General features: G+C 43.6%; 1 protein-coding gene across 3 annotated transcripts in view; it reads right to left on the reverse strand.

The window, feature by feature from the left end:
- Positions 1–9,479: 9,479 nt before the first annotated feature.
- Positions 9,480–20,035, reverse strand: part of RPRD1B (regulation of nuclear pre-mRNA domain containing 1B) — a 51,224-nt gene continuing 40,668 nt past the window's right edge. For 2 of the 3 annotated variants that reach the window (XM_030309628.1, XM_030309627.1), the window contains exon 7: positions 9,480–12,181. In XM_030309628.1, the coding sequence (XP_030165488.1) occupies positions 12,032–12,181 (150 nt within the window). In that variant the 3' untranslated portion in view covers positions 9,480–12,031. The remainder of the gene's footprint in view (positions 12,182–20,035) is intronic. The other variant, XM_030309629.1, reaches the window with a different exon arrangement.

The following is a 20,035-nucleotide window of genomic DNA, read 5'->3' on the forward strand; positions in this document are numbered from 1 at the left end:
TTTGAGAACCCCCTCTCCACGTATTGCCCACGTAAGTGGTCACATAGGCACCGTTTGTTGCCTTCAGGGACAGACGGTGCACTACCAGTCCGTTCCATGGCTGGTCAAAGAGCTCTGGGGAGGAGGGAGAGCTTGATTTGAACCATGGCTTATCTGAATCCGTGTATAACAGGCCATGCTATAATTTAATACCACAGCCTAATAAACGTGTGCGTGCCTCATAACCAGGATTCTCCATGCTTGTTTTGGCTGGGGCAGACAAGAAAGCCACTCCTAGGAATAACTTCACAGACTTCCGGCCATTGAAAGGAAGCCCAGATGCCATCGGATTACGGGCAAACTAGGGGCCGGGTCTGGATGTCCCTTTTGAAGTTTCAAGGGCAGCCACGGGCAATATCAAAAGAGGGTTTGGAGGTCCACCTTTGGGCTCCTGAGCAATGACAGCTCTTAGACAAACTGACTTTCTGTGACCTTGCCAAGAGCTGTCACCACCACCCATGTTTCACAATCCTTGGGAAGAAGGGGGGGGGGGCTGGTTCTTACAGCAATGGTAGGCTGCTGAGCACTTCATTAGGAAGCGGCCCAGGGAATCTGGGCAGACGCTCTTTATAGAGGTCTTGGCAAGCTTCACGTTTTGGAACTTTACGATAGCAATGTCTTTTTGTTCCTACCACACTTATCAGTAGTTAGATCTCAAAACCAACAGAAATTCTAGAGTCCAGGACCATGAGATCTGGGAGGGGCCGTGTATGTTTCACATCGTCCGATTCTCTACCCTCATTGAGAATCTCCCTACAGAGCCCCAGACAAGATGGGTCAGCCAACCTTGGTGGGGCAACCAGTCTTCCTGAGGATGGGTCAGAAGTCGTCTCCACTGAAACTTCTGCCTCTTGTCCTCAGTTTTATCCTCAAAGTAAGAGCCATTTTTATGCCTATATTCATCTACGGCCTCCAAGTCCCACCATACTTGCCCTCTCCTTGTCCACAAGCCCTCTCCTTGACCCATTCCTTCCTGGGAGGCCTTGATGTTGAGGCCTGTCCACCCTCCTGCCATTGGCCAAAGTCCCCCCCGCCCCCACCTTAGCATCTTTTCACAACAGCTGTGACTTTAAGAGGGCACAGTTCCTGTTCCAGGACCTCCAGAGAAGAAAGGCTGGGTCCAGCTGTGCCACATCCCAGGCTCACATGCCCAGAGTTTGGACAGACTGTTACATATCAGCAAACGGGTTTTATTTATTTCACACCCGTGTAGCTCAGTTTACTCTAGCAATATTGATTCATTAAATCCCCATAAATTTCTGAGACCGAGTCTGTGACCATCCATAGTACGCAGATGATGAAATCAAGATGCAGAGAAGTGAAATCACTTGGCCAAAGTGCCAGTTAAGTGGGGAGACTGGGCCTCGAACTCAGACCACTGGGGTCTGGAGCTGGTCCTCACAGCCATCCTGTGCTGCCTTCCACGCAGTTGTTCGTGTTGAACATGGGAATGAAGGCCTCCGGGGAGAACCGGAAATAGCGTCTTCCTGATAAGTCAGACTCCCCCTGAGATGTGAAGTGACGTGTCTAAAGTCACTCCATTCTGCAGTGATGGAGTTGGGATTCCAACTGGGTTCCAAATTCAGGGCTTTGCTCTAGCCCAGAGCATGCTGAGTGCACAAATCGGGTTGAACTGAAGTGGAATCTGCCGAGGTAGTAATACTACATAGACCCTAGTGAGGGAGGTCAAATGCATTCTAACCCGGGTTTGAGTCCACATACATATCCGAGAGGCCACAATTGCTCAGTGAGCCCCTGGGCGGGGGAGAGGAGAAATACCCACCGTAGGTATCCGGCATTTTGAAGAATTACATGTTAGGAAATATAGGGAGACCTCATTAATTCATAACCTAACAATCCAGAAGTCATCATGGTCTAGGGCGGACTGAAGTGTGCATTACATTAGTCCAGAGATGGGATAAGGACCCTTCACAGGCTGTGCTGGGCATAATCACCTTGTTTGGAAATATCCTTCCCTCCCCAAAGGGCTTGCTACATACATCTTTATTCTGCTCAAGCGTGTGCATCGTAGGGCAGGCACCGGGCTGCTATCTGTTCCCCGTGGTAGGACACAGGGTCCTCTGCCTAGGAGGGAGCATAAGAGGGATACATACAGACCATTCCCGTGTTGGCTGTGGGATGAGGGACTGATGCTCACTGTTGAAGCCGATCTTGTCTGTGTCTTCCCTCTCTGAGTAAATGAGTCATTCCATCCAGTACCTGTGTGAGTTGCGTCTCTCTTGGTGACCTTGATACCTGAAACCATGAACTTTAAATATCTCACTCTCTGCCTTTTGGGGTGTTTAGGCTATTTACAGTGTGTGATTACTGGTAAAATTACTGATAATTGAATAATTAAAAAAAATTTTGTAATGTTTATTTTTGAGAGAGAGAGAGACAGAATGTGAGCGGGGGAGGAGCAGAGAGAGAAGGAGACACAGAATCTGAAGCAGGCTCCAGGCTCTGAGCTGTCAGCATAGAGCTCCACGCGGGGCTCGAACTCACGGATGGTGAGATCACGACCTGAGCCAAAGTTGGACACTTAACCGACTGAGCCACCCAGGCGTCCCTCATAATTAAATAATTTTTACAATTGCATCGCGTCTCCTTTGTTGCCTTATTAGCTACCACTCTTTTCGTTATTTTGGTGGTTGATTTAGACTTTTCAGTGTACAAATTTACCTATCACATTCTACCTTCAAGTGACATTATAACACTTCACAAATACAATAAGATCCTTATAATAATAGACTTCCGTTTCTCCCCCTGCTGATCTTCTGCCAGTGTCGTCATACATTTTGCTTTTTTGCATGTTATAAGCCCCAAATACACTATTATTTCTGTTTAGACAATTATCTTTTAACAATATTTAGATAATAAGAAAAAATGATACACTTCCTCATGTAGTATCCAGTGTTCTTTCCTTTCTGGAGATCCAGATTTCCATCTGATATCATTTTTCTTCTGTCTGAAGTTGTCCAGGTCTTTGGTGATTAATTCTTTCAGTTTTTGTTGCTTAGAAAAAGTTTTCGTTTCACCTTTATTATTTTATTTATTTATTTATTTATTTATTTATTTATCTATCTATTTATTTATTTATTGTTATTTATTTTTTTTAATTTTTTAAATGTTTCTTTATTTTGAAAGAGAGAGAAACCAGGGGAGGGGCAGACAGGGGGAGTAAGAGAATCCCAAGCAGGCTCGGAACTCTCAGTGCAGAGCCCAACATGGGGCTCAGACTCCTGAACTGTGAGATCATGACCTGAGCTGAAATCAACAGTCGGGTGCTTAACTGACTGAGCCACTCAGGTGCCCCAAATGTTTATTCATTTTTGAGAGAGAGAGAGAATGTGAGCGAGAGAGGGGCAGACAGAGAGAGAGAGAGGGAGGCACAGAATCTGAAGCAGGCTCCAGGTTCTGAGCTGTCAGCACAGAGCCCAACTCAAGGCTCGAACTTCTCAAGCAGGAGATCGTGACCTGAGCCAAAGTCGGACGCTTAACTGACTGAGCCACCCAGGCGCCCCTCACCTTTATTTTTCAAAGACATTTTTGCTAAATACAGAATTCTAGATTGACAGGAGCTTCCCACACCACTCCCTTCTCCTTCAGCACTTTAAAAATGTCATGGCCATTCTTTTCTGGCTTGCATAGTGTCTGGTGAGAAGTCCGCCGTCATCCTGATGTTTGTGACTCTATGTGTTTCTTTTTACTCATTATCACTGGTTCAGCAACTTGATTATGATGTGTGTTACCATGTGCAGCTCTTTCAGGGTTATTTTTCTTGAGGTACTGAGCTTCTTGGATCTATGGTTTTATAAATTTCATCATATTTGAGGAATGGCCATCATTCCTTCAAGTATGTTTCTCTTTCCCTTTTTCCTTTCCTACCGGTATGTATTTTTGACAGTTGGTATTGTCCCACAGGCTGCTCTGTTCTTTTCTGGCATTTTCTCTCCGTGCTTCGTTTTGAATAATTTCTAGTTCTGTGCCTTCAATTTCACTCCTCTTTTCTTCTGCAGTGTCCAATCTGCTGTTAGATCCCATTCCATTTATTTTAGTTTCAGATATCGTATTTTTCATCTCTCGAAATTTGATTTGGATTTTAGGAATATGTATTCTATTTTTTTCGTCATTATGTTCATATTTTCCTTTATATCCTTGAGTAGTTACCATACTAATAGCAGCTATTTAAGATCTTTGTCAACTAATTCCATCACCTGTGCCATTCTGGATCTATTGACTTATTTTTCTTCCAACTCTGGTCATATTTTTTTCCACTTCTTTACAGGTCTGATCATTTTCTTTTTCTTTTTTCTTTTCTTCCTTCCTTCCTTCCTTCCTTCCTTCCTTCCTCCCTCCCTTTTTCTTCTTTCTTTCTTTCTTTCTTTCTTTCTTTCTTTCTTTTCTTTTCTTTTCTTTCTCTTCTTTCTTTCTTTCCTTTCTTTCTTTCTTTCTTTCTTTCTTTCTTTCTTTCGTCTCTCTTTCTCTCCCTCTGTCTCTCTTCTTTCTTTTTTGGAAGCCAAAGATTAAACTTTACTCTGTTGAGTGCTAGGCTTTGTTCTATTTCTTTAAATACAGCTGGACTTTGTTTGGCCAAGCAGTTAAGTTACAGACCAGTTTGAAGTTTACTACCAAGCTTTATTTATGGCTGGCTGAAAGCAACCTTTACTCTAGTAATAATTTAGCCCAACTACAAAGGCATGACCTTTCTGAGGATTCTACCCATTGCTCTGTGTATTACAAGGCCTCTCTACTTTGGCTAGCAGAAACTTCACCTATCCGCAGACCTGTGTGAACCACAGGAATTATTGGGGCTACTGCTTTCTGTTTGTTCTTTCCTTGGTCTCACTGAGTTTCATCCCACACATGTCCTCTGCAGATTTTCTGCACTCAGTCTCTGTGCAGCTGCCCCGTTAGCTCTCCGTGCAAATTCTAGCCACCTCAACCTTCCTGAACTCTGATGTCTATCTCCTCAATTCAGTGATACAGTGGGCCTCTGGCTCCCCATCTGTGCACTGCAGATTGGAAGCACCCTCAGTGAGTAAGGTGTGGCAGTCTCCTCTCCCTATCTGTTCCCCTTCTCCAGGGACTCGTAGTCCTGTGCTTCCTGATGTCCAGTGTTCGAAAACACTTGTTTTACATATCTACTTTTCCAGTTGTTTAGGGTGGGGGGAAATTCCCATAGCACTTAATCCTTCATAGGTGGAACTGAAAATCTCTACTCGAGTTGTTTTCACTATTGGGTTAAACTTCAAAATATCATTTATCGTTTCATAGATGGTGACTTCACTGAAGGCTGTTAGAGACCTTTAAGAAAATTGTACTTGGAGTAAATTCATGAGTATTCTTGAGCTTTACAACGCTACCAGAATGCCAGGTCTGTCAAGATTTTATGAAAAGCTGAGCTGGGAACCTGATCTTTGAGGTTAAGGTGAATTGATCGAGATACAACCCATTACTGAAGTTAACTCAAAACGGATCAAAGACCTATATATAAGAGCTAAAAGCATAAAATCCTAGAAGGAAATACAGCAGTAAATCTTCATGACCTTAGATTTATCAACGTTTACTTAGATGTGACATCAAAAGAAAATGGAATTCACCAAAATTTAAAACTTTTGTATATTAAAGGACACTATCAAGAGAGCAAAAAGACACCTATGGGAGAAAATATTTGTGCATCATGTATCTGATAAGGGTCTGATATCTAGAATATGTAAAGAACTCTTCAACCCAACAACAGAGACAAGCCAATTCAAAAATGGGCAAAGGGGCAACAGGCACGTGGAAAGATGCTCACTGCCATTAGCCGGTAGGAAAACGCAAGTCACTTCATACCCGCTAAGATGGCTACTACTATGGGTTGAATTGTGTCCCCTCTCAAAAAAAGATAAGTTGAAATTCTGAGCTCCAGTATCTGGGAATGTGACCTTATTTAAAAATTAGGTCTTTGCAGGTTTAATCAAGTTAAGATGAGGTCATCAGGGTGGGCCCTAAAAAGAGGTATATTTGGACAAAGATATAGGGGGAGGATAGCCATGTGAAGACAGAGGCAGAGATAAAGGTTAGTTGCCACAAGCTAAGGAATGCTTGGGGCTACCAGAAGCTGGAAGAGGCAAGGAAGGAGCCTCTCTTAGGGGATTTGGATGGAGCATGGCCCTGCAAACATCTTGATTTTGGGTTTCTAACTTCCACAATTGTGAGACAATACATTTGTTGTTTTAAGCCACCTGGTTTGTGGTACACCCAGGACTCAAATACAGCTATGATTTTTTAAAATGGAAAGTAGTGTTGGCGAGCGTAATGGTTAATTTTATGTGTCAACTGGGCGAGGCCACAAAGCCCAGATATTTGGTCAAGCATTATTCTGGATATTTCTTTAAAGGTGTTTTAAGGATGAGATTCAACATTTAAATCGATGGACTTTTGAGTAGATCAGGTAACCCTTTACGTAGGTGGGCCTCATCCAACCAGTAAATAAATAATATTTAATAAATGAAACACACTGACATCCCCCTTGAGCAAGAAATGCTGTCAGCAGACTGTCTTTGGATGCCGGTGCCACTCTTTCTTGGGTCCCCAACTGCTGGCCTATCCTACAGATTTTGGACTTACTAAGCCCCCACAATTGCATGAACCCACTCCCTAAAATTTCTCTCCCTCTATACACACACCTCCAGCTCTTTGCTTTCTCCTCCTCAGCACTACACCTGCTTGGGGCCACCCCTTGCCTCTTGGCCAGGATCTGAGATGACCCCATGCCAGTTCACTTACATACGGCCCACATCTGGTCCTTGGGAGACAGACATGCATCCCTCACCCTGACAAACTCTAGGAGTAGAGGCTGCACTCAACTCAGCCACCTCTCCCTGGCTCCATCATCAAAGCACTTTGCTTCTAGCATCCCATCCTTTAGGTTTTTTCCAGGTAGGGGTCTGTCCTGGGTACTGGATCGTCACCCCAGAGGGGACACATGTTAAGCTCCACAGAAGCCCAGCTCCCTAGCCTGAAGGCAAGGAGCAGGTGGCATCCACTAACTCTCCCTTGGGGGACTCAAAACACACCAATGGCCCTCTTCAAAGAAATCTGTACCCCACATCGTCTTCCTTCAACTCTGAACTCCTGACTCTCTTATACCCCCCACGAGGGTGAGAAAGTGTAAGTGGGCTACCATCTCCGTTGTAAATAGAGCGTATGGTCCAGGCATGTGGTATCTATTGCTGCCTCCCCCGAAACACCTGAACATCTTGTTACATGTGCACTGAAATACCTACATTCGTTATTGAATATAGTAACACCTACCATCAAGTCCCTGGTTTATTCCAGACATGGCCCTAGGCCCTTTTAAAAAACACCTCCTTCAAAGTTATTCATTGGTATGTTTGTAACCACTTTACCACTTTTATAACTAAGACTTCATACGGATAACTGGCACTTAAAAACCAAAGGAGTGTATGGTGTGGGTGTTTTAGTTAAGATTCTCGGTAGAAAGAAAGACTCTGAAAGCTTGGGCATATGGAACTTCAGATCGGGAAAGGACTTCAGCGGTTCGTCAACCTCATTCATTTCCTTTGAGAAGCAGCTGAGGCACCTAAAGGCTGAGGGACTTGCCCAAGGTCATCACAGCGAGGGGAGGTGAGAGGTAGGCCATCGCTTACAGTAGCTGCCTCTTATTTGTGAAAAATACGGAATCCTGATCCATACTGCTAATTTTAGTGTTTATCCAACCAGTGGCAGAAATGAAATTTTAATGCCAAATAACTATTTCAGAGTCAAAAAAATTGAACCAACTGGGCTTTCAACACTACATAAAGCTGTATGAATCCCAATCTACTGTACAGGAGAATAATGGGTTCTTAATTGAATCTGTGCCTTAAAGTGGAAGAATGATTCTTAAATGAAAAACCCCATGGAGGTGGTGAGGAGAAATGAGTTTAGCCAGATGAATGATTCTAGCAAAAAGTAAGACGGCAAGCCAGGCTGGAAAATAGCCTTTTTTTTCTTTTTAAGACCTCAACTATACAAAATGCGGATTATTTGTGCCCGGTGAACAGTGTACTCCCATCTTCTTGGTCTTGGCACTGTTTCTCGTGTTCTGTTCCTTACAGATTCCCGGGGTTTTGTATATGCTCCTCCTTTTTTTAGAGTAACTGTATACAACACAACGGTGGTATTATTATCTTATCTAACACATATTTGTGGGAACCTAGGACTTGCCATATTCAGCATTCTCAGACTTCGGTCCCGCCTTTTTCTCCTGCGGTAAAATCACCATAAGCTTTTAGGGCTGGCAGAAAACCTAGAGATAATTTAGTCCAATACCACATTTCAGAGATAAGAAAACTGAGGCCCGGGGAGGGAAGTACCTGGCCCAGGAAGGTCACACAGAGAGCTAATGACTCTAATCACAAAAGTGAAGCATTTTGACAGATTCATGAACTCTTGGGCAGTCCCATCTTCAGCTTTGAGGACCTCACAGTCATATTTTGTAGCCTGGGGTGCTAATTAAACCCGAGGAATTATGGACTTACTATTTATAGGTAGGAGTGAAGGCATTAACTAGGCCATGAAACCTGGGGACACAGAAGGAGATTCTGTTCTCCTGAGATTCACGTATCACATTCACCTTTTATATTTTAGGCCTGAACTCCAGCAATGCATACGTTCAACTCCCCTGATTCTGGACTCGGCCTCGAGCTGCATTTAATCTTGAAGGACCACAGGTGCTGCAGCACTCTTGTGGCTTAAAACAGCCAACCCTGCTTTTTCTGACAAAGGTTGCCTTCACCCGGTGGGAAGGGTTCAAATCAGCCTTCCAAGCCCATCAGTTACTTCAAAAGGCTGTATTTCAAACTGTTTTTCCATTATTTCAAGTTCTCATTAACAGCACTCAGCCAATAGGCTTTCATTGCATTCACAAGTGAAAACAAAGGAGAAAGGAAACGCGCAGAAATGTTTTTAAAAGACATACCACTTGGATTTACAACGATCTCACATTTTGCTCTTTTAAACAGTTCAGAGTGGCTTTCGCTGGATTGCCCAAATCAAATCTCTCTCCGGAGGCCTAGCAGTGTGAACAAAAGCGCTGAAATAAAAAACTTCCAAGTTTGAATCTGTCAGAGACTGTGGTAGTGGGGAAAGAGTCATTTAACCTCTCTCCATCCGTTCCCACTTCTGTACAACGAGAATAAAACTATGGAGGTCCCTCTCCGGGGCCCTGTGTGGATTGGCTAATTAAAGCTAATTAAGCCCCTGGAAAGAACCAGAACATACTATGTAAGTGCTGGGTATTTATGGGCCGCTAACAAGTAACAAAACTCCTAAGGGACAAGATTCTGTGCAGACGGCAGAATCTCTATTGGTGATTACTAATTACCCACCACTTACGAAGGAAGCATTGGGTGTTCTGTAACGAGGCAGGGAAAAGAAACATCACACAGTGTCGTTCAACAACACCATCTTTATTCAAAAATATATATCTATGAGACATTTCAGAATATACTGCTGCCGCCAATGACAGCCTATACTTCTAAATAAAGTCCTAAATTAATATACAAATTTAAGCTTTAAAAATATTCTTTAAGAAAAACAAAACAAAACAAAACAAATTAGAATGAAGACGTTCTGAGGAATATGACCTAAAGGAGAGGTCCTTTGAGGCCTACGGATGCCCTAAAGAAAGAAAACACACAAAACAAAAGCCACCCACCCCACCCCAGCCCACCCCACCGGCCCACCTGGTACATACAAGGAGAAAGGCTCGTTTAAATTAAACAAATGAAGTGAGCACACATGGGGAGGATACAGGGAGAATTAAGATTTAAAACACAAAAGCATTTCATTAAAAAACAAAAGAAACCCCAAGACTAACTTCCTCACAGGAAGTCCACTAGTAACAGGTGTTAGGAGGCCAACACATTCATTTACATAATTGCTACAGTTTCATTTCTTGCTCTTGCTGTTAAGAATTACGCACCAATTGCTGGTCAAACTCAATCAGAGAAAATACAGCGATGGGGGAAATCCATCATGCTGTTAACATTTTCATCCAGCTGATCAGAGCAAATATCTACTCTGCCCTTTTGATTTGCGGCTAGTCAAATTTTGCTTCCTTGGTAAAAGCACAGAGAATGTCCCAGATGGGTCCGTTCCACATCAAGCTCGCACGGAGGACTGAAGCAGCACACCATATGGGGAGGGGCGTACGCGCAGAAAACAGCAACGATTAGAAGCGATCTTGCAATTTTCCTGCAATTTTCCTTAGTAAAGTCACCTACTGCCCTCTGGCCTCTGGGAGGAAAACTTTATAGTTAGAGACTCATTAATTTAATAATGGCAGGACCACAGGCAGTATCAATAAGCAAACAACATCCAGTCTATATTCAAATCCAAAGAACAGCTTCAATGCTACTATGTTCTACACAGAGTCAAACTGAACACCTGCTAGGACTTTTTTTCACTGTTCTCACTTCATGGCAGACAGAAGAGCTTCTAAAAGGAAAGCCTGCACACTGTAAAAACACAGGCTATGTTTCAACATGTTTAACATGTAAAATTACAAGTAATTGGCTTTTTGGTAATCCTGAAAATAACAACGCAAAATAATGGAGATTCTGAAGCCCCCACCGCTGAATTCCTTTTTATAGCTTATGGATTTCAGCCTCCGGGCCCTGACTCCCGTCATACTACTGGGGCAAACTGTTTTCTGCCCTTTCCAATGTCAAAAAGAAGACTGCCAAATCAGAATGATTTACAGTTAGCAGGCCTAACCTTTACTAAAAGCAAGGTAAAAATCCTTTGTAACTACATTATATAGTCATGATATCAGCTGGCATGATAATGGAATCAAAACCCAAAATTAATATCCCTGACTTCCCCCCTTCCTCTGCCCGAGATGAGCTACTCGGTAACAGCCGATCAAGTACTCCTCCTCCTCCTCCGGGCACAAGGATGTGTGCAGTGGCGTAAACTGACAGACAGACAGACAGACATGCACGGAGCGTCATATCTGCAGGGGAGATACTCAAGTTCACTCGCCATACCGTAGACCTGAGCCCAGTGAAGCAATGCTAGTGTGAGCCCTACTCCCCAAAAGACAGGAGTCTAAAAGCAACACCCGTGCAGAGTCCACACTCTTGGTTTTGCCTTTAGCTTTTGGGGTCCACCGGTGCCATTCCTAACAACTGCCTTCACAAGATTAGGGCCAAAAGATCACGTCTTTAGGAACGTTTTCTACGACAGCAGGAACCCTGGGAAGGTTGTCCGTAGGAACCCGAAGCACGTAACTTATTTTGAACTCACGTCTGCGATCCCCGTTAGTCTTCCTTCTGAACCGTATATCCCAGGTCAGCTTTGAATCTTATTGCTAGATTCCCTAGTCTGCTTATAAAACAAATGCACTGCACCTGTAACTATACATCACTACAAGCAGGGGAAAGGAAGGATCAGAGATTTGGCAAACTCTTCACGGCAAAGCTGCTTGACAGTCGTGTCTCCAACCTTTGGGGTGGACGGTAGCCAGGAAAGTCAATGACTCCAGGGTGAGTCCTTCAGTGGAGGCCTGCACTGAACTTGAACAAACCCAGCTCCGAAAAGAGAAGCGGCTCTCATGACACAATGCTGTCGGGAGGGACAAGATTCTTCTGAAAACTTCCAGAAGTACACATGATTTTCATAACTTCTTGGGTGTAAAGAGACAGCTAAGAACGGAGAACCAACAGGGGCATGAATACACGAAGTGGGGGACTTTGTATTCTTTCCAAATATGAATCTAATTGGACTCCACTCGCCACTGTTCTGAATTGTGCTCAACAGGAGAGGACGGAGAGGAGATTCAGAGTCAGTGGTTCTTTCTTGAGGCTGCGGGACTGGGATGAAGGAGGGACAGAACCAGGGGCCACAAGTTATTTCCACCATGGTTATTTCCAACCATGACTTGCCCTCTCTCTTCTTTCTGCTGGTAGAGATGGGAATTTGGGGCACGACACCTGTCCTAGTCAGTTGAAAACAGGTCACCAGCAGAGGGCAGGGGGGCCAAGCCTCCTGTGACGTTGGGCAGCAACGAGAGGTCTGGCAAGCTCTGAATATGGGACTTCAGTTCCTTGCGGACCTGGGTTACCCGAGCGAGCTTCTGTTTATATTCCTAAGGAGACAAAGAGAAGACAGCGTGGTTAAGTCTGTGTGTGCTGATGATGGTCAGGCCTCAGGAGCCAAGACAGATACTCTCAGCTTCCTGCTCTAGTTCTCTTCACCAGACAGCCCCTCCGCACTTCAGCCAGGTTCGCAAAAGGAAGAATCCTTTACATAAAAAAGGAAAGCAGAGTTCAATACTGGCAATAGTGAATTAAATCGTATTTAACGTAGCACTTGAGATTTAGAAGTAAAAGCATGACATTTTGTGTTTGCATTGCCTTTTATTGGTGCTTTTCTATTTCAAAACACCTTATAAAATAAAAGACAGATGCTCAGGCTTTACAGTTATTTTGAGGGTGCCACCTAGACATGCCTAGAAAAATCACTATAAAGCTCCACTTTGTATTAAACTGAGAGAGTCATCCAGATCTATCACCTATGACAAACAAGCACCACAGAAGCTCAAAACACCCACGTCCGCGCCCAGGGCTTCCTCATCCCACACCCAAGTAACCGCAGCAAATCCCCGATGAGTCCTTCCGGTAGTCTCCCCTAAACACGCCAGACTTCTCTTCCGAAAGCCCAGCTTTCATCCAGTCACCTCCTTGAGAGAGTGAAGCACGGCACCGTGCTAGCTCCATGGCTGCTCAGAGCTCAAAGTCTTTTAAAATTAGTGCCTGCCCAAAAGTATCTCCCACAACTTCTCAACAACCCCCACCCCCACCCCACAATGCACAGGCCGCTGCCTGCACGGGCCATTTGTTCAGGAGTCTGCTCCAGCTTCGAGGGGTATCTTCCTTCTCCTGCTCCCAGTGAAATTCTGCCTCCACTTCCCTGCCTACCAACTGAGCTCTGCCTCTTCTAGGAAAACGCTTTCTCTTCATCCAGAAGACCGGTCCCCACCTCCACCCGTTCTGGAGCTCTCCTGTGCACCGAGGTGCATCCGAGCTCCTAACAGGCTGCTCTGAGGTGCTCTTTTCATACATGTTAGACTTCTATGTTCCTCTAAAATATGACTTCCCTAATGACAGGAACTTGGTGTACTATTTTCTTTCCTCCCAACAAAAAGCACCTTTGGTGAATCTGTATGGAATAACAACCCTGGGCCATCTGAGGTCTGTTTATGGCCCCTCTTGGGCCTCCTAGCCTCTAGCTAGCTGTGTACCCTCCTCAGTATTTCTGCAAAGACCGGAAGTTCCTGAGCATGGATCCCTGCTGACTCAAGCCTCTCCTGCAGGAATGCAAAAGAAAGCACTGGGCTCCGAGGCAAGGACCTGAGTTAGTTTTGGCTCTGACTCCAACCTGTTATGTGACTGTGGACATGGTCCCTCTCTTCCTTCGTCTTCACCTTCCTTATCTGAAAATGAAGGAACTGGCCTATTCGTAAGATTGTTCTTCAAATTCTAGATTCCTTCCTACCAGATACCTTAGACACACTTAGAGAGGCAGAGAGTTTGAGGGCATATGCTCGAGGACTCCTGGGAAGAGTGGTAAGACAGGAAACAGGTTAAATGAAGAACAATTAGCTTAAGTTATAAAGACAAAGTCCAAGAAAAGAGTGGGAGAAGGGATGTGGAAACGTGGGCAGGGAGGCTCTGTGCCCACATTAGTGCAGGCAGTTGCGGCTTCTGCCCAAAAGAACTGCTCACACAAGCCATCGGATGAAGACACAGGGAAGAAAGTAAGCTTTCCTGGCATCCCATTTCTTTTCTTTGTAGACCTCACACAACTAAAATAATGACTTATGTAAATTGTTAATAATGACTCCCCTATCACACTAGTGAGCTTCAGGAGGCTAAGACCGAACCCATCTGCTTTACCCATTATCCACCATGACCAACAGTGCCCTGTGAACAGTAGGTGTCCAACAGCTGCCCGATAAATTAACAACATATAAAACATAACATTAGGTATAAGCATACCACATTAAGCTTTCATTCTTGAAACTGAAAACAAATTTCAGAGATGAGGATCTAAATTGTCAAGGTTCCCCACCCTTCCCCCTCTGCAAACATTTTTTTTCTTCGGTTTTATATACTTCAAGGGAAATTAATAGAGAAGACTAATTCTCTGTTACTGAACATGGATCCATTTAATTAGCTTCTCCTGAATTCTATGTACAAAAAGGGTATAATAGCTCCTGAATAGTTGCCCCTTGCTCCCTGCCCAGATCCTCTGACCAAAGTAGACAGATGAAAGCCACCGTGACTTGGAGCCATTGCTCCTGGCACGTACCGAGCACTTCAACTCAAGGAATTCCTTAAAAACAGTCTGAAGATCACTGAGTCTCTAGTGAGTGGAGCTAGATTCAGAATCCAAAGCTCTGCACTCTTGGGTGACCCTCAGACTAATTTAGCAAGTCCATGTGAGTTTAAAAGGAGAGGTGGTTGATCTCATTAGACATCACCTTAAGTTCAAATAATCCTCTCCCAGGCAATCTTTTAAAAAAAAAAAAAAACCCAAAATCCCATTTGTTCCTATTTGGGGGTAAGGCGGGGGGAGGGGGGGGTGTTGGGGGGAGAGAGGGTATCTCATCATGTTTAGGCTGTGATTACATTTTAAATACAATCAAATAAGCTTCATTTTAATTAAAGGAAATATGTTTCCCCATTAAAGTCCTCTCTTCAGGCCACTCCGAAAGCTCACGGATCCTATACACACCTCCTCATGCCATTGGGTTACTCATTCCATAGGGATTTCTACTTTAAGAGCAGGTGCATGAGCCTAGGAGGAGGGCATCACTACAGAAAGGATGAAAGTGGGACTGTCCCTGAAAAAGATGAAGAAGTACAGAGTTTACATTAAGCACCCAAAACAATGAAATACTACTTAGGTATAAATCTGTAAGATCCACATGAGGAAAACTATAAAACTCTGAAACAAAGAAGAGCTAAATAAATGGGGAGATATTCCATGTTCATGAATAGGAAGGCTCAATACTGTAAAGATGTCAGTTCTTCCCAACTTGATCTACAGATTGAATGCAGTCCCAATCAAAAGCACAGCAAGTTATTTTGTGAATATAGACAAAGTGATTCTAAAGTTTATATGGAGAGGCAAAAGACTTCAAATAACCAACACAATATTGAAAGAGAACAAATTCAGACATTATTCGACCCTAAGACTTTCGATAAAGCCACAGTAATCAAGACAATGTGATACTGCCGAAAAAATAGACAAAACAGATCAATGCAACAGAACACAGTCCAGAAACAGACCCACATAAATAAGCCAACTGACCTTTGATAAAGGAGCAAAGGCAATACAATGGAGAAAAAATAGTACTTTCAGCAAAAAAGTTGAAACAACTGGACACCCACATGCAAAACAAACAAACAAACAAACAAATCCAGACACAGATCTTACACCCTTTACAAAAATTAACTCAAATGAATCACAGACTAAATGGAAAACACAAAACTATAAAATTCCTAGAAGATAGCAAAAGTAAACCTAGATGATCTTTGGGTTGGTGATGACTTTTAGGATACAATACCAAAGGGTATTATATACATACCTATATATATATAACATATAATCTACCAAAGGTACAATACCATGAACGAACCCATAAGGTGGATTTCATTAAAATGAAAAATTATCTGCTCTGCAAAAGCCACTGTCAACAAAATGAAAAGACAAGATACAGGCTGGGAGAGAATGTTTGCAAAAGACAACATTTGTTATCAGAGAAATGCAAATTACAACCAGATGCCTCCACACATCAATTAGAATGACCAAAATCCAGAACGCTGACACCACCAAAAGCTGACAAGGATGTGGCGCAAGGGGAACTCTTATACATTCTGGTGGGAATGCAAAATGGTACAACTATTTTGGAAGGCAATTTGGTGGTTTCTTACAAAGCTAAACATACTTTTACCATACATTCCAGCAATCATGCTCATTGGTAGTTATCCAAAGGAGTTGAAAACTTAACGCCACACAAAAAGCTGCACATGAATGTTTATAGCAGCATTATTCATAATTGCCAAAACTTGGAAGCAACTAAGGAGTCCTTCAGGTAAATGGATAAATGAACTTTGCTTCAACCAGACAATTATGTAGCATTAAAAAGAAGGGAGATATCAAGTCATGAAAAGACATGGGAGAAATGTTAAACGTATATTACTAAGTGAAAGGAGTCAAGCTGAGAAGGCCACATACTGTATGAGCCCAACTATGACATTCTGAAAAAGGCAAAACTATGGAGACAGGGGTTGGGGGGATGAACAGAGCACAGAGGATTTTTAGGGTAGTGAAAACACCAGAATGCTGGACACACGTCGTTATACATCTGTCCAGACCTACAGAACATACAACACCAAAAGTGAGCCCTCAGGTATGGTATGGACACTGAGCAATGAGGATAGGTCAGTGTGGGGTCATCACCGATAACAGATGCACCACACTGTTGGCAGTGAAGGGAAGGCATGCAAGGCGTATATGGCCAATCTCTGTACCTTCCTCTTATTTTGCTGTGACCCGAAGAAATAAGCCAAGCGGTTTAAACGCATTGGCAAGGGTGACAAAAGTATATACTCTGAATATCCAAATACAGGTAAAGATTGCTTCGAAAATTGTTAAAACACGCACCTGGCTTAGCTGGGACAGCTGAATGACCTAGCTTAATGCTTTGAGGAGAAATGAACAGGTAAGAATTCATGGCAAACTCTGGGGTGCCTGAAGCCTGCTTCAGATTCTGTGTCTCCCTCTCTCTCTGCCCCTCCCCCACTTGTGCTCTCTCTCAAAAATAAACGTACATTAAAAAAAATTAAAAAAAAAAAATTCATGGCAAGCTCTGATTAGGTCAAACTGAATAGTAATACTAATTTTATAGTCCCCTAAACAGATTCAGTAGTAACAGACTCTGACCTCCAACCCTTCCTTTTTTTTTTTTTTTTTTTTTTTTCAATAGATGTAGTGATCTATAAATGTCACCATGGACAAATAAAAACTTGAGATCGGATCCAAACTGAACTATGCCCACAATACAACTCCGGCTTCTCACTTGCCTTCCAGTTCTCGGGCTCCTATGCTCCCTTGGTCGGGTGATGGCATTTCCTCACTAGCTGTCTCTCCACGGTTTTTCTCTTTGGTTCTGGACAGGTAGAGGAGACAGATTACGAAGCCCCAAGAATCTTTCTTCTCAATCTACCAGTCCACCTTCTAACAAAAGTTGGTCCATAAGCTCTCCTGCTGCAAGGTCCTGAACCGTGTCCTCAGCAACTCCAGCCCGCAGAAGAAATCCAGCTTGTGGCGTTATCACTAAAACCAACATCAATGCAATGACACCTGGTCAAAGTCTTCTGACCCATGTAAGTGTGCTGCATCCCACCACCTCTTCAGTACACCAAGTACTACTCAGCTAAAGAAACGATGTGGCAAAAGGTGGTCCTATGCTCCTTGCTTCCAATACCTTCCACCTGTGTGCAACAGATGACTAAGCCTTTACTCTGGCACTCACGCTACCCTGCCTGAACAGGAACACGTGAGATCGGGACCTGCACAATTTACACCCGCAGGGGGGCATGGCCGCAGTGCTCCTGCTTTCGGCCTTCTGCCCCCCCACCCCCGCTTCTCTTGACCATAATTCACAGTGGCTCTTTTTCGTACTCTTGTCTTCAGATACTTGCCTTTCCCCCACTACCCATCTCAAGCAAGAGACAAGGCAAATCCAAATTGTCCTGCAGCAATTCCTCTCCTGCTCATGCATGATTCGTACTGGGGTCGTGGCGGAGGTGAGGGACTGAGCTGACCCATTCCGCCACAGGCACTGACCGCAGCAGACCCTACTTCACCCATGAGAGGCTGCAGGGAGCCGGGAAAAAGGTGAGAGTTCTATCAGACTTGCTGCTGCTATCCTGTTTCAGGATCCTGGAGGAGGGGGTGCGGGGGGAGAGTGGGCACCTGCGATAAACTGCCTGGGTTTATTTGACTGCCAAGAAATGTTTAAAACGTAGAGGGTGAGGCCCAGTGTGCAGTTTGGAGATAATGCCTAGGATTTATGCTTCTGGCAAAGCTCTGGAATCTTGCCTCACGGGCTCTCTGAACTTGCAGCAGAAAATGTGTCCAACACCCTCTGGTTCCTGTGGATCCAGCTGACACCGTGTGAACACGGACCATCGTGGAGCACGAACACAACTGGCTGATTGGAGCAAGGCTTCCACATTTTTTGCCTTTTTTGGTTAGAGCAGGAGGCCAGACCTGACATGCTGCAGATGAGCTCTGAGATAAGAGGGTTAGAAACGACAGGACTGACATTGTGGTGACCTTTCTACAAGAATTTCATCTTCAAAACAAACAAAATTATAAGCTTCTCCCCTGGCAAGTCCTATAAGAAATACTGATCAAAATGTAAACATTGTCCAATCTATTTTTTTCTGGCTCGGAAGTGTATACATAAGAACAACTGTGTTAGAAATAACACCACAGGCAGGGGCTTGATTTGATGAGACAAAATTTCCAGTATTGAGACCCATGTTTTTCTTTATCTCGCCCTGTTGTGCTACAGGACATATGGTATATAAAAATCACCCACTGCTCGGCTACTCGCAATTAAGAGTCATAAAGGGTTATTATGCACAAAGCAGTTTATGAAGGGCCCTGTTTTAAAGGTGACCTACCATACTGAATTTAAGTCAAAGGACTGCTTAGCTGCATGAAGGCTGGCAGCCAAACAGAAAGGGGAAGCTGACCCTCGCCCTAAAACCATTTAACGCCCCTAATCGGCCGCCTCATCTTGCCACTAAAGCTCACAGGATCTACAGCCTCTACTTATGCCACAATGAATTCACTTCTCTTTCATTTTTTAGAGAAAACATACAAATCTTTGGGCTGAAAATAAGAATGCCACTTTTGCCTTTTCTTCATGAATCTACATGAGAACAAAAAAAGCCATCGCTGATCTGCACCTCTCTGCCCCAGCCAGCTCCATGGTCCCATGTGACTCAGTGGCAGCTGCGACATTTCAAAATGATACATCTTAGGATGTCACAGCAGGGCTGGAGCTGCTGAGTAAAATGCTGGGGAAGATACAAGAAAAGGAGGAAGTTGTGGCTCTGGCTCCAGCGCCCAGGACCTCCCGGCCCCATACTAAACCAATAATAAAGGTAAACACAAAGTATTTCCCAGAAGGCAAAATGACAAAAAGGCTATAATTAGAGGAATGTTCTCAGAGCGAGTCAACCATCCATTGGAGGCGTTGAATGGGAAAGGGCTTCTTAGGCTTGGAATCGTACCATGAAGTCTTTTCAGGATTTTTGTTTCTCCCCAGCAGACCTTCTGCACAAAAGGTTTAAGGCAGCTTCTACTGCTGCAGCAAAAACTCCCTTCTGACAGGGATTTGCAGAAGCAAGAGAAGAATAAAAAGTGTCGACACATCCATAATTAAATTAATAAAAAAATGAAACTAACAAAAAAATAAAGTCAATTTTAGGACTGGGCAAATTTTCAAAACTTGATGTAATTATAAAGCTAAATATTTATAATTTAACAGATGTCCATAAAATGCTTTAAAAAGAGATTTATTTAAAAAATGCACCTGGGCCCTCCAAAAATGCTTTACATTTATGCTAGGGGTCTCTCATTATACAAAACCAGGTAAATATATGGTACTAAAGTACAAGAAGAACTATTTACTATTTATAATAAATGTGGTTTTTTTTAAGTCAAATGTCAAAAATATAAGTTTGATGCAAGTAACAAAAGCCCCCACAAACTGGCTTCCTTAACTGTTTTCGTGGAAAAGCAGGTTACTGATGTGCAAACATCAGAAATGCGGACCCTGGGGCGCCTGGGTGGCTCAGTCCGTTAAGCGTCTGACTCTTGCTTTTAGCTCAGGTCAGGATCTCCTGGTTTGTGA

The sequence above is a fragment of the Lynx canadensis genome, chromosome A3 (genome assembly GCF_007474595.2).
Source record: "Lynx canadensis isolate LIC74 chromosome A3, mLynCan4.pri.v2, whole genome shotgun sequence".
Lineage (NCBI taxonomy): Eukaryota > Metazoa > Chordata > Mammalia > Carnivora > Felidae > Lynx > Lynx canadensis.